Consider the following 12904-nt stretch of genomic DNA (forward strand, 5'->3'; position numbering starts at 1 on the left):
TTAGAGAAAGCAAGCTTCATTTTATAGAAGGCAATTTATATAATAATATAAAATATAATAACTTGCCAAACAATACATAATTTATGCAAATAAGTTTGTGTAATTGTTTGTTGGATTTTTTGTCATTTAACAAAAAGTAAAACTTACAAACTTACATTATAAAATACAAGCTATATTTGCAGTATTTGCTGGTATTTATTTTTTTTACCACAGGCTATTTTATAATGTCATTTTTTAAGGGCTGTTTATTGTTAAATGTTACAACAGATCAAGGTTGTTGCCTACGACTCTGCTGTCCCGTCCGTGAGATCCACGGCAACAGTTACAGTGAGCGTTGAGCGCAACCTGAACGGGCCGCGGGTGGTGCCACCTTCAGTGACCATCAATGCCAGTCAGGACTCACCTGTACACTCGTGGGGATACCTGGTCAATGTCACAGACCCAGATAGTGTAATTGAAGTTTTATACCTGGTTAATTTCAAAGACCCAGTCAGCATTAGTGATTTTTACCAGACACAACAGCTGATTAATGATCAAGACTATATTGACAGATTTTTTTTAGTTTTTGGAGAACTTTTGTTTCATTAAGTGAATACCTGGTTTATGTAGTTGTATGCATAGTTTCATACTAACTTTGATTATGTTTTACATTTTATCGATAAAACAGAAACGTATATTCACGGATTGTCTTAAACAACTTTTGTTGCTACATTAAAACTGTGGTGCTAAAGTCATTTGTTCATGTTACTAGCGAAACCCAACTTGTTCAATCATTGGTACTGCTGTTGCCCAAGAGTTCTTCAAGATTGATCCCAAGACGTGTCTTATAACTCTGAGGAAGAGCCTCCTGGATGACCCGCTCTTCCGTGACATATACGAGGTGTGTGCAAATCACATTATATGTTCATTTTGATTTAATACAAATAAGTCACTCACTTGAAATATGGAGCTTTATGCATGTGTGTAAAGTGTTTTCCCAGATTGGCCTGTGCATACTGTGCAGGCTAATCAGGGAAGACGCTTTCCATGTTTATGGAATTTTCATTTAAAGGAGATCTCTTTTAAACAAAAACCTTCTTTTAAATGAGACTAGGAATAAACATTGAACTGTTTAATTTGTATCTTATTGATGCAAATTCACTTTCCGCTTTATATCATTATGGACAAAATGTGTCATATGAATATGCCACGAATGTCAATACCATGCACAGAGTTTGAATAAACTGTGGAACTTGTCTATTTCAGATTACTGTAAAAGTGAATGACAACGGTGTGCCTGAGAAGTTCTCCACAGGTCAGGTGATTGTTCTGGTGCCTCGCGACCTCCAGAATCCAGTGCTCAACCTACCAACTACTGTCACTGTGTTGGAGACAGCACTGATAGGAAGCAATGTGTTCAATGTGGATGCCACAGATGGTGACCAGAAGGTAAGTGAATTCAGCCTTGGTCTTGGTAAACTGGGCCTAATGTATGTCAGTAAAGTGTCATCCCAGATTAGCCTGTGCAGTTTACACAGGCTAATCAGGGACGACTTTTTCCGCCTAAACTGGATATTCAGTTTAGAAGATACTTTGTTTAAATGAAAAAATCAATTTAAGCGGAAATTGTTTTCCATGATAAGCCTATGCAGACTGCACAGTATGCAGACTGCACAGGCTAATCTGTGACAATACTACACATATGCATTAAGGCTAGATTTTCCAAAATGAGGCTCATTTGAATAATTATCAAGTTTTATTCTGTTCTCATGACCAGAACTAAATTGAAGATGACTTCGACCTTGATGAAATAAAAAGAATGTATAACTTTTGTTCTATATTTTTTATGATTTATTATGTTGGTTGTTTTCCATCAAATTGACATGTCAGTGCTATATAGACCTTTTAATCACCGCATTATTGCTGTGCCTGCTTTAATAATATAATTGTAAGGTTTTAAAAATATTTGCCAGATGTTTAGTATGAAACTTGAGTATTAATGAAGTTATATTGATGTACTAGCATTAGAATTTAATGGTTTACACAAGTGTACATCCCATTTTAGGGCAACTTGGTGTACAGGATAGAAGGCGTGTTCCCGGACATGATGTTCTTTAACATTGATGCCACTGGTCAGATCACCCTCAGAAACTCGCTGATGTCAGACAGTCAACAGGACCAGTCCTACACCGTATGAACAGAAACCCTATAGGGTTTTTTGACAATTATGTTTGATGTACACTTTGAATTGTTTCTCACTGATTTAATAGGGGCTCCTTTAAGGTTAAGACTCCCTTATGGTAAAACCTTGTCTAATGTTCATGAAAATGTGTGGCAATTGATTTGTAAGTGATGCAATGTGTCCCTAGCTCTATTTTGTTTTTCACATTGTTCAGATATTTGTTGTATATTTTTTTACATTTGTCCAAATCAGTATGTGACAGCTGACTTAGTGTTTTTTTTAAATTTCATTTCATTGTAATTTTTAGCTCCAATTATTTTTTAGATTGTCAGATTTTCTTGTCAAATCTTAAATATTTTTATATTTAAATAGTGAGCCCCACTCGGGGAAAATGGGGTTTAATGCACGTACGTACAGTGTATCCCAGATGGGGTTTAATGCACGTACCAACAGTGTAGTCCCAGATGGGGTTAAATGCACGTACGTACAGTGTATCCCAGATGGGGTTTAATGTACGTACCAACCGTGTAGTCCCAGATGTGGTTTAATGCACGTACGTACAGTGTAGTCCCAGATGGGGTTTAATGCACGTACGTACAGTGTAGTCCCAGATGGGGTTTAATGCACGTACTTACAGTGTATCCCAGATGGGGTTTAATGCACGTACCTACAGTGTAGTCCCAGATGGGGTTTAATGCACGTACATACAGTGTAGTCCCAGACTTATCAGGGTGGACATTTAATGCACGTAGGTACAGTGTAGTCCCAGACTAATCAAGGTGGACATTTTATGCACAAACGTACAGTGTAGTCCCAGACTTATCAGGGTGGACATTTAATGCAAGTACGTACAGTGTAGTCTCAGACTAATCAGGGTGGACATTTAATGCAATTACGTACAGTGTAGTCCCAGGCTAATCAGGTTGGATATTTAATGCACGTGCGTACAGTGTAGTCCCAGACTAATCAGGGTGGACATTTAATGCAAGTACGTACAGTGTAAGTCTATTCGAGGTTCTCGTAAGAGACTTTTCATTCCATTAAAAGGGGGGGGGGGCTGTCTGAGGCTTCGAATTATCGTTGGGTAGCCTCGACTATTAAGAAGGCGTATTCATTTCTATCATCTAGGGATTTATTCCTTTTTAAGATTAGATTGCATGAATTTATAGCTCTTTCGGCTTCGTGGGCGTATATTAATAATGTTCCACTTTCTGAAGTGCTTCAAGCTGCTTTCTGTAGGAATCCGACCACCTTTGCCTCATTCTATCTTCGTTCTCTTGAGTGTCATCAGGACAATTTATATATGTCCAGTCCTTTTGTGGTTGATCAAACAGTAGTTTCTTCCATGGCGTAATGTACTGGTCCTATTCAGCAACTTAGTACAATACTGTACTAACGAAGATTGTATGAGGACACATTTCTACTATTTCTGGCTGAAAAACCTGATTATGGTTTTTGCTGTGATGGGAAAATATAACGATAACCTCCCACCATAGCTACAAAATCAGCTAGGGATAGCAGGTAATTATTTATGATATTAAAACAAATTTTATAGTAAAATTCATTTTAATAATTAAATACTTACCTTCTATCACGGTAAGTCCCACCTCCCAACCCCGCTCATCATTTAATATTTTCATAATTAATTTGAAAAGTAAGATGAGTTACGGTTCTTGATTTCCGGTCAGGTTACATTGAACCATGCTTAACCTGATCTGTTTCAGTAGGAGAGGTGGCCGAATTCCGGTACTTGAAGATTTCTGGAGTAGCTAAACCCTTTGAAAAGGTATAGCTAGGAATAGCAGGTAAGTATTAAATTAATAAAATGAATTTTACTATAAAAATTTGTTTTATGTGTTTCAGGTGGTAGTAGAAGTGTACGATGACTTCTGGCCCAGCAACAAGCACCAGGGCACGCTAACTGTGAACGTAAACCGCAACCCGAGCTCCCCAGTGTTCAGTCAGCCCAACGGCTACTTCAGAACAATCAATGCAGACTTCCCTGTGGGCAATGTTGTACTCACCGTCAATGCAACAGACTCTGACCAGGTAGGTTTTGTAAAGAAGATTTTCTTTCTTTTTATCCCCCACCCAATGCGCAAGGATATTGAATTAGTGTTTTTTGTCTGTCCATCCATCTGTTAGTGCATCCATCCGTCTATCTGTCCGTATGTCACAAACTTTATTTTTGGTGCGGATATCGATTCAACAAATTGGCTTGCAGAGTCCATGTCATCAAATTCAATATTTGAAATAGGAAATTATTATCTAAACATGTTGACAGAAAAAAGATTATAATATCATTAATACATACCTGTTATCTCTAGCTAATCCCTTTCCAGGGAGTTAATTATCCGAAAACCTTTAAGCGCTGGAAATCATCCACCTTTTATTACAGAAAACCAAGTCAGGTTAAACATAGTACAATGTAACCTAACCAGAAATCAAATCAAGAACAACAACTTATCTTTCCTTTCCGGACAACCACGAGTGCACGCCTATTTTGGCTCAGGACTTTTTCGTTCTTTTAATCGTGTTTATTGTCGGAGTTTGAAGGATAGATTTTATCTATCTTTTCTGTATATTATTCGGTTTACTTTTTTATACTTTTTATTGCAGTTTTTGTTATAATTCTGCTTTTGCTGGGTATCTTTGTTTATAGTGCTCATGTACATGAGCACGTGCACCACGAGGTTTTCGTTCCATGTCCTTCTATAGGTAATCCACGAGGACTTTGTGCCTTTTTCCTCAATCAATAATTGAGGGCATTTGTACAGCGTTTGTTTATTTACATTGTGGTTTAAATTTTACAATTTGTTTTGTCTGTTGTAGGATCTTTCTGTTTCATTTATTTTCAGAAATGAACTTACAAAAGAGAGGTTCGTGTGGTCACGTCAAGGCAAGGTGGGATTCTCACGACACTTGCCTGGCATGTACCGGTTGTACTCTGCTTAAACAAATGTGCGGTGAGTGATTTATGGTCTTACGACACATGGAAACAAGCTGGTCGCCGTCGGACGTCGATCAGTCGCAAACGCCACGAACCTCTAACTGACGTTGATGAACCGGTGACTTCACTGGTCACGGATGATCAGCTGACATTTCAGTCACCGGATACCGGGCACGATGGTGGTGTTGTCTGTCGGTCGTCATCTGACCACCCTCCCACCATACATACCGGCGACATTGAACGTGGACCTAAGGATCGATCAATGTCTGATTAAATGGCAGCCGCCATTCTACGGTCCTTGGCCGGTGACGTAACCGGTCATGATATGACCGGCCTGTCACCGGTCCGGTCATGATATGACCGGCCGGTCACCGGTCCGGTCCGGTCATCGGTGACCGGTCCGATCCGGTCACCTTCACCGGTCCGGTCCAGTCCGGTCCAGTCCGGTCACGGGTCACCGGTCAACAGTCAGAAGAAGGCATCGATCTTCATCATCGATGACTCTACTTCCTACTCGTCATCGACGAATGAATCTTCGTCATCAAGGAGTAGACATCGGACTCGCTCATCTTCGTCTAGCGATTCTCATCGCCGCTACGCGCGTAAGCGATCACGTCGTCGTTCACGGAGACGCTATTCCAGAAGATCCCGGTCTCATCGCAGCCGATCTACATCTCGACATCGCAGCCTATCCAGATCGCGACATCGCAGGAAACGAGGACGTCGACAAACCTCACATAGACATCGTACCTACCATTTAGATAGTCGATCACCGTCTTATTCCTTTATGGAATCACATGTTTCCTCACCACGTGTCGTCTCCCGTGTTATCAGCCACACATGTTGGAACTTCAGGAGCGCAGCTAACAGCTACTGCTACATAATCAGCACCACGGGTGTCTTCGACCGTATCTAGTCGTGTACCCCCTAATGCTACCCATTCGAATCCTGATGTTCTATGGGTTCAGAATGCGTCTGGTCATTTTGTACCGGTCAATACTGATAAGCATTATCAAATTGTTGACGTCGTGGATGGTAATTCATCTTTACCAGACAATTTGGCACAAGATAGTTTCATTCCTGTTCCTGCTGTTTCTCTACACACCTCTGTTCCTGTAGAGAGTGAAGCTGAATCGGATGCGGACATTGATACGGATAAATTTTTGGCTTCCAGTAATCAAATTTTCGAGCTGATATTCCAGACTCTGGGTGAAGAGTTGTGTCCACGACCTGTGGAGACTTCTTCTAATACGACGATCTCGATCACTGAACAACTCGTTCGTACGTTTGATCCCACCATGGTTACTAAGGCGCGTTCCCGCTTGGATACACGCCTTCCGATTGGTACTACTGTCTTATCTGTTTTTCAATCGTTGGAATCAGTGAATATAACGATTCCTAAACGAGGAGATATGTGGAAAGTACCGAAGGATTTTGCGAAGTCTAAACTTCAGGAACGTAACTACAAACCACCAGTACCCGATCCGACTTCCGGTTTAGATTTTTAGCTCATCTATTTTTTGAAAAAAAAAATGAGCTATTGTCATCACCATGGCGTCAGCGTTGGCGTTGGCGATTGCGTCCGGTTAAGTTTTGCGTTAAGGTCCACTTTTCTCAGAAAGTATCAATGCTATTGCATTCAAATTTGGTACACTTACTTACTATCATGAGGGGACTGGGCATGCAAATTAAGATAACTATGGCGTGCATTTTGACAGAATTATGTGCCCTTTTTATACTTAGAAAATTGAAAATTTTGGTTAAGTTTTGTGTTTAGGTCCATTTTATTCCTTAAGTATCAAAGCTATTGCTTTCATACTTGCAACACTTACTAACTATCATAAGGGGACTGTGCAGGCAAAGTTATGTAACTCTGACTGGCATTTTGAAAGAATTATGTGCCCTTTTTATACTTAGAAAATTGAAAATTTGGTTAAGTTTTGTGTTTAGGTCCACTTTATTCCTACAGTATCAAAGCTATTGCGTTCATACTTGCAACACTTATTAACTATCACAAGGGGACTGTGCAGGCAAAGTTATGTAACTCTGACTGGCATTTGGACGGAATTATGGGCCCTTTATACTTAGAAAATTGAAAATTTGGTTAAGTTTTGTGTTTTGGTCCACTTTACCCCTAAAGTATCATAGATATTGCTTTCATACTTGGAACACTCGCAAACTATCATAAGGGTACAGTAAAAAGACAAGTTGCATAACTCTGGTTGTCATTTTTACGGAATTATGGACCTTTTTTGACTTAGTAACTTTGAATATATGGTTAAATTTTGTGTTTCGATCCACTTTACTTCCAAAGTATCAAGGCTATTGCTTTCAAACTTCAAATACTTTCATGCTATCATGAGGTTACTGTACCTGGCAAGTTGAATTTTACCTTGACCTTTGAATGACCTTGACTCTAAAGGTCAAATTATTAAAGTTTGCTAAAATGGCCATAACTTCTTTATTTATGATTAGATTTGACTGATACTTTGACAAAACTACTCTTATCTGACAACATACCACAATAGATTCCACCCAAACCATCCCCCATGCCCTCCCCCCCCCCCCCGAACCCCCCTATATTTTTTTAAGATCATCTCACAAATGACCACCACACCCTCATACTATACCCCACCCCACCCCCCACCCCCAAAGTATTTGTTTTTAAACGGCTAAAAAACACAAATATTTATTTTTATTATTATATTTTTGAAATACCGTCCAACCATCGAACCCAAGAATCTCCTCCCCCCACCCCCCCCCCGAATTTGTTTTTATTTTTTTTTGCATTTTTTTTCCGCATTTTTGGAAGATAATGTAATAAATGTCCACACCCCCACACTATACACCCCTCTTCACTCCACCCTTCCCTCCTTTGTGATTGAAATTGAGAGTCCCTTCACCTTTAACAAGAAAATAGATGAGCGGTCTGCACCCGCAAGGCGGTGCTCTTGTTCTTAATTACCATCGCAGGATCCAGACATCAATAAGCTTTTGCTTACGATGCCTAGTTCATCTACTTCAGTGTCTGTCCCTTTTTCCATGATAGAACATTGGGAAAGTAGAGAGCGAAGATCTTTAGGTCTATCCAACCAGGTAGACTTAATGCTAGCAACCTTGTTACACTTGGTTTGTGATTGGTCTGATTCTATTCCGGAAGAACTTCGGGATTTATTGATCCACCTATCACGAACAGCATTATTCCTTTCACATAATGCTGCTTCTTCAATGTCTGAGATGTTAAGGATTCGTAGAGATCTTATCCTTTCATCTTTACCTAAAGATTTTCTCTTAGAACCAGGTATGAACTCGCTCAGAACGGCTCCTCTCACATCAGGTTTCCTTTTTGGTGGAAGGATACAAGAAGCAATCACAGCTGACAAGGATGACGAACTTCATGCTTCTTTAGCTAGAAACAATTCTGGACAACGCCAAGGAGCCTTTAAGCAGCCTTCTTCTAGGCCACCAGCAGTTCCAGTACCCAAGAAGGCTAAAGGAAACAATCTTTTCTCTAAAAGACCTGCTGTTAATCCACGGTCGGGTCCTAACAGGCCTTCTTCCTATAACAGACCTTCTTTTTCTAAGAAGTTTTCTGGTAGAGATTCTGAGAAAAAGAACAAACCCAAGCTGGATCAGAGGAATTTCAAACCTTCTGCTAGCAAGGGCGTACCTCCTCCGTATCAGCCCTAGGTCCCTACCCTTTCTATCTCCACAACTTCCGATGCCGGAAATACCAGTCGGGGCCAGACTTTTCCACTTTTCAAACCGATGGCTTCAAATTACTTCGGACGCATGGGTTCATTCTCTGGTTGCAAAAGGCCTGACTTTTTAATTCGAAAAAAGGCCTTCACTTTCTCGCGTTCCGATAGAACTGGTATCTCAGCATCCACATATTCCACAGTCCATTCTCGGGCTCTTGGAAAAACAGGCGGTAGAAAAGGTTCAAGATCCTTATTCTTCAGGATTCTACAGTCGTCTTTTTCTTGTTCAAAAGAAAAATGGTTCCTGGTGACCAGTAATAGATTTAAAAGTGTTCAACATGTACCTTCTCAAACCAACTTTCAAAATGGAGACTCCTTCCTTCATACGGAACTCAATCAATATCCTGCACTGGGGGGTGTCTTTGGATCTGGAAGATGCGTACTTCCATGTTCCTATACATCCCAACTTCCGGAAGTACCTTCGATTCGCCTTTCATGGCCAAGTCTACCAGTTCCGGGCCATGCCATTTGGTTTGGCGACCGCCCCACGAGTTTTTACCAAACTAATGGCTGCAGTCGGAGCTCACCTCCGAGTTCACGGGATTGTTCTTATTCAGTATTTCGACGACTGGCTCTTACACCAGGAACTCCTCTCTTTAGGACTCCTTATCAATGCAGACAAATCAGACCTCATTCCTTCTCAGGACTTCACTTTCGTGGGAATTAATTTCTTGACACACATCAATCGGTCAGAGTGTCATGTCAACGTATATCAGACCTTCTAGTAAAGGTCAACTGGGTTTTGTTCCAGTCTCATATAACAGCTCAAGAGTTCCTCTCTCTCAACGGTATCCTGAGCTCAGTAGCAGACTTTGTGCAGTTGGGACGTCTATTCCTACGTTTTCTTCAGCATTATCTCTCAGCTTGTTGGAAATGGTCTCCGGGCCATCTGTTAAAACAGATTCCAATCTATCCTTCCCTAGTGTCTCATCTTCAGTGGTGGTTAGACGAGGAGACTCTCTTAGCAGGAGTACCACATCTTCCTCAGCAACCGTCATTACATCTAATCACGGATGCGAGCAAGGAAGGATGGGGTGCTCACCTGGAACCTCTCAGTCTAATAGTTTCAGGGTTGTGGTCTCATCAGGAATCTCACCTTCATATCAACAATCTAAACATGCGAGCAGTATTTCTAGCTGTATCTCATTTCCAGTCACATCTTCGAGACTCTTGCGTGATGGTGTCAACATACAACACATCGGTGGTGGCTTACATCCAGGCACAGGGGAAACACATTCTCAATCCCTGTATCTTGAAACCAGGAAATGACTTGTTTTTTTGCAAAACACTCAACATTTATATTCTGGCCAAATACATACAAGGTCGCCTCAACACCCTTGCGGATGGGTTGTCTCGCAAACACCAGATACTTCCATCGGAATGGACACTTCATCAAGAAGTGACCAACCAGATCTTTTCAAGTTCGGTTATCCCCTGGTCGATCTATTTGCGACCAGACACAACTACAGACTACCTCTGTATGTGAGTCCAGTTTACGATCCAGCAGCGTGGGCAATAGACGCGCTTTCGTTCGCTTGGGACCAACTGGAAGCTTACGCCTATCCCCCACCCATTCTAATTCCCCAAATATTGGCGAAAATCAGGGTGAGCTCATGCCGGATACTCCTGATTGCCACTTGGTGGCCCAGGAGATCTTGGTTCAACGATATTCTCAGTCTCCTGTACGATTATCCCAGGAAACTTCCTCACAGGTCAGATCTTCTATCTCAAAGCGGCAGACTACATGCGGATCCAGTAATGTTCCACTTACACGTCTGGCCGTTATTAGGCAATCTCTGCAGAAGAAACGTTTTTCTGTCAGGGCTTCAACCCTCGTTGCTTCTGCAAGGAGAAAATCCACCAGAGCAGTCTATGATGCTCGCTGGAGACTCTTCTCTAATTGGTGTATTCGAGGGAAAATTGATCCCTTCAATCCCTCTGCTAGACGCATAGCGGATTTTCTCATCTATTTTTTTGATGATAAGAAACTTTCTCTTAGCTCTATCAAAGGATACAGATCTATGATTTCGCATACATTGGCTTTTACTAAGTCATCACAAATCTGTGCTGATCCAGCGATTTCGGAACTGATTAGAGCTATGGAACTTAAACGTCCTGTATCTCGAACACTGGCTCCTAAATGGGATTTAGCGTGTGCTTGGTTCGCTTATTAAGGCTCCCTATGAACCTCTTGATCAGGCTTCTTTACAGTTCCTAACCTGGAAGACCGTTTTTTCTTCTTACTATGGCTTCATCCAAACGGAGAAGTGAAATTCATGCTCTTTCTATAGGAGATAACCATCTTCGTTTTGATGCTGTCGATGGATCTGTTACATTATTATGTCAGCCAGGATTTCTTGCTTAAAATCAACTTCCCTCTATGGCTTCCAAACCCTTCAAAGTTCCAAGTCTTTCTAGAACTTGTGGGCATGAAGATGATGATAGACTCCTTTGCCCGGTAAGGGCTTTGAAGTTCTACCTTAAGAGAGTAAAGTTTATTCGAGGTTCTCGTAAAAGACTTTTAATTCCATTAAAAGGGGGGGGGGCGATGTGTCTGCGGCTTCTATTTCCCGTTGGATAGCCTCGACAATTAAGAAGGCTTATTCTTCTCTTTCATCCAGTGATTTATCCCTGTTTAAGATAAGACCGCATGAATTAAGAGCTCTTTCGGCTTCGTGGGCTTATATTAATTATACCCCACTGTCTGAAGTGCTTCAAGCTGCTTTCTGGAGGAATCCTACCACCTTCTCCTCTTTTTATCTTCGTTCTCTTGAGTGCCAACAAGACAATTTGTATATGTTGGGTCCTCATGTTGTGGCTCAAACTGTAATTTCTTCTATGGCGTAAGTACACTAGGCCATCAGAGAATTAAGTACGGACAATATGGCACTTACGAAGATAATCTGAGGACAGGATCTACTATCTCTGGCTGAAAACCCTAAATATGGGTTCTGCTGTGATGGGAAAAAATATTCGAACCTTCCCGCCGCAGCTGCAAAATCAGCTACAGATAACAGGTATGTATTTATGATATTAAAACAAAGTTTTAAAGTAAAATTCATTTTAATTATTAAATACTTACCTGTTATCAGTAAGTCCCACCTCCCACCCCGCTCATCGACATTTATGTTTTTGTAAAGGAAAGATGAGTCTTTGTTCTTGATTTCCGGTTAGGTTATATCGTACTATGTTTAACCTGACTTGGTTTTCTTTATTAGAGTTGGATGATTCCCAGCGCTTAAAGTTTTCCGGATAATTAACTCCCTAGAAAGGGATTAGCTAGAGATAACAGGTAAGTATTTAATATTTAAAATGAATTTTACTTTAAAAATTTGTTTATAATGCTGCTGTGTTTATAATAGAGAAATCCATTCCTGCGATATGAGCTGATTGGTTTGCCACCTGCCAACAACTTCTTTGTTATTAATTCCACAACAGGAGATATCTCTGTGAACAGGTCACTCCGAAATGATGATCTCCTTGAGTACAGAGTAAGTAGTCAAAGTCAATCTGTTTGTTTTGTGCATACTTTCAAAAAGATTCCTCTAGTTTCATTTTTTTAAGTTGTTACCACAACATGTAAAAATGTACTATTTGTTATATATGTTTGTGTGAGAATGTTGTATATAATGTTTGAGATATTTATTTAATTAAGTAGTTACGACTTGTATTTGTGTGTTTATGAAAAAATGAGGCAAAGTACAAATCGTCCCCTCCCCGCGAAAATGGCCAACCTCAATATTTACAACTTTTCAGGAGAAGTAAAAAACGTCATATATTTTTTTTTTATTACATAATGTAGCTAAAACTTTTCGTAATTACTTTTTCAATATCCCTTCATGTTTCATAATGTTAAAAGTGACGTGTGACATTTTTTTGTAGTCAATATGAGAAAAATGTCTAACGCAAGCTTTGACGCAAGCTTTTCTTAATTTTTTTTATCCGCCGCTGACTTTTTTACATTTACTTTGGAAATTTTCGCACACATTTACATGGGTATAACTTTGTAAGCCGATTGGATAGGACGTTGGA

The 12904-nt window shown here is 40.4% G+C and overlaps 1 protein-coding gene across 1 annotated transcript in view; it reads left to right on the plus strand.

Moving 5' to 3' along the window:
- The window catches only part of LOC127869622 (protocadherin Fat 4-like), a 74488-nt gene that overhangs the window by 60852 nt on the left and 732 nt on the right, over positions 1-12904 (plus strand). Inside the window, exons 35-40 of the mRNA XM_052412279.1 lie at positions 268-450; positions 752-880; positions 1246-1428; positions 2045-2170; positions 4025-4210; positions 12235-12363. Of these exons, the coding sequence (XP_052268239.1) occupies positions 268-450; positions 752-880; positions 1246-1428; positions 2045-2170; positions 4025-4210; positions 12235-12363 (936 nt within the window). The remainder of the gene's footprint in view (positions 1-267; positions 451-751; positions 881-1245; positions 1429-2044; positions 2171-4024; positions 4211-12234; positions 12364-12904) is intronic.

The sequence above is a fragment of the Dreissena polymorpha genome, chromosome 2 (assembly GCF_020536995.1).
Source record: "Dreissena polymorpha isolate Duluth1 chromosome 2, UMN_Dpol_1.0, whole genome shotgun sequence".
Taxonomy (NCBI): Eukaryota; Metazoa; Mollusca; class Bivalvia; order Myida; family Dreissenidae; genus Dreissena; species Dreissena polymorpha.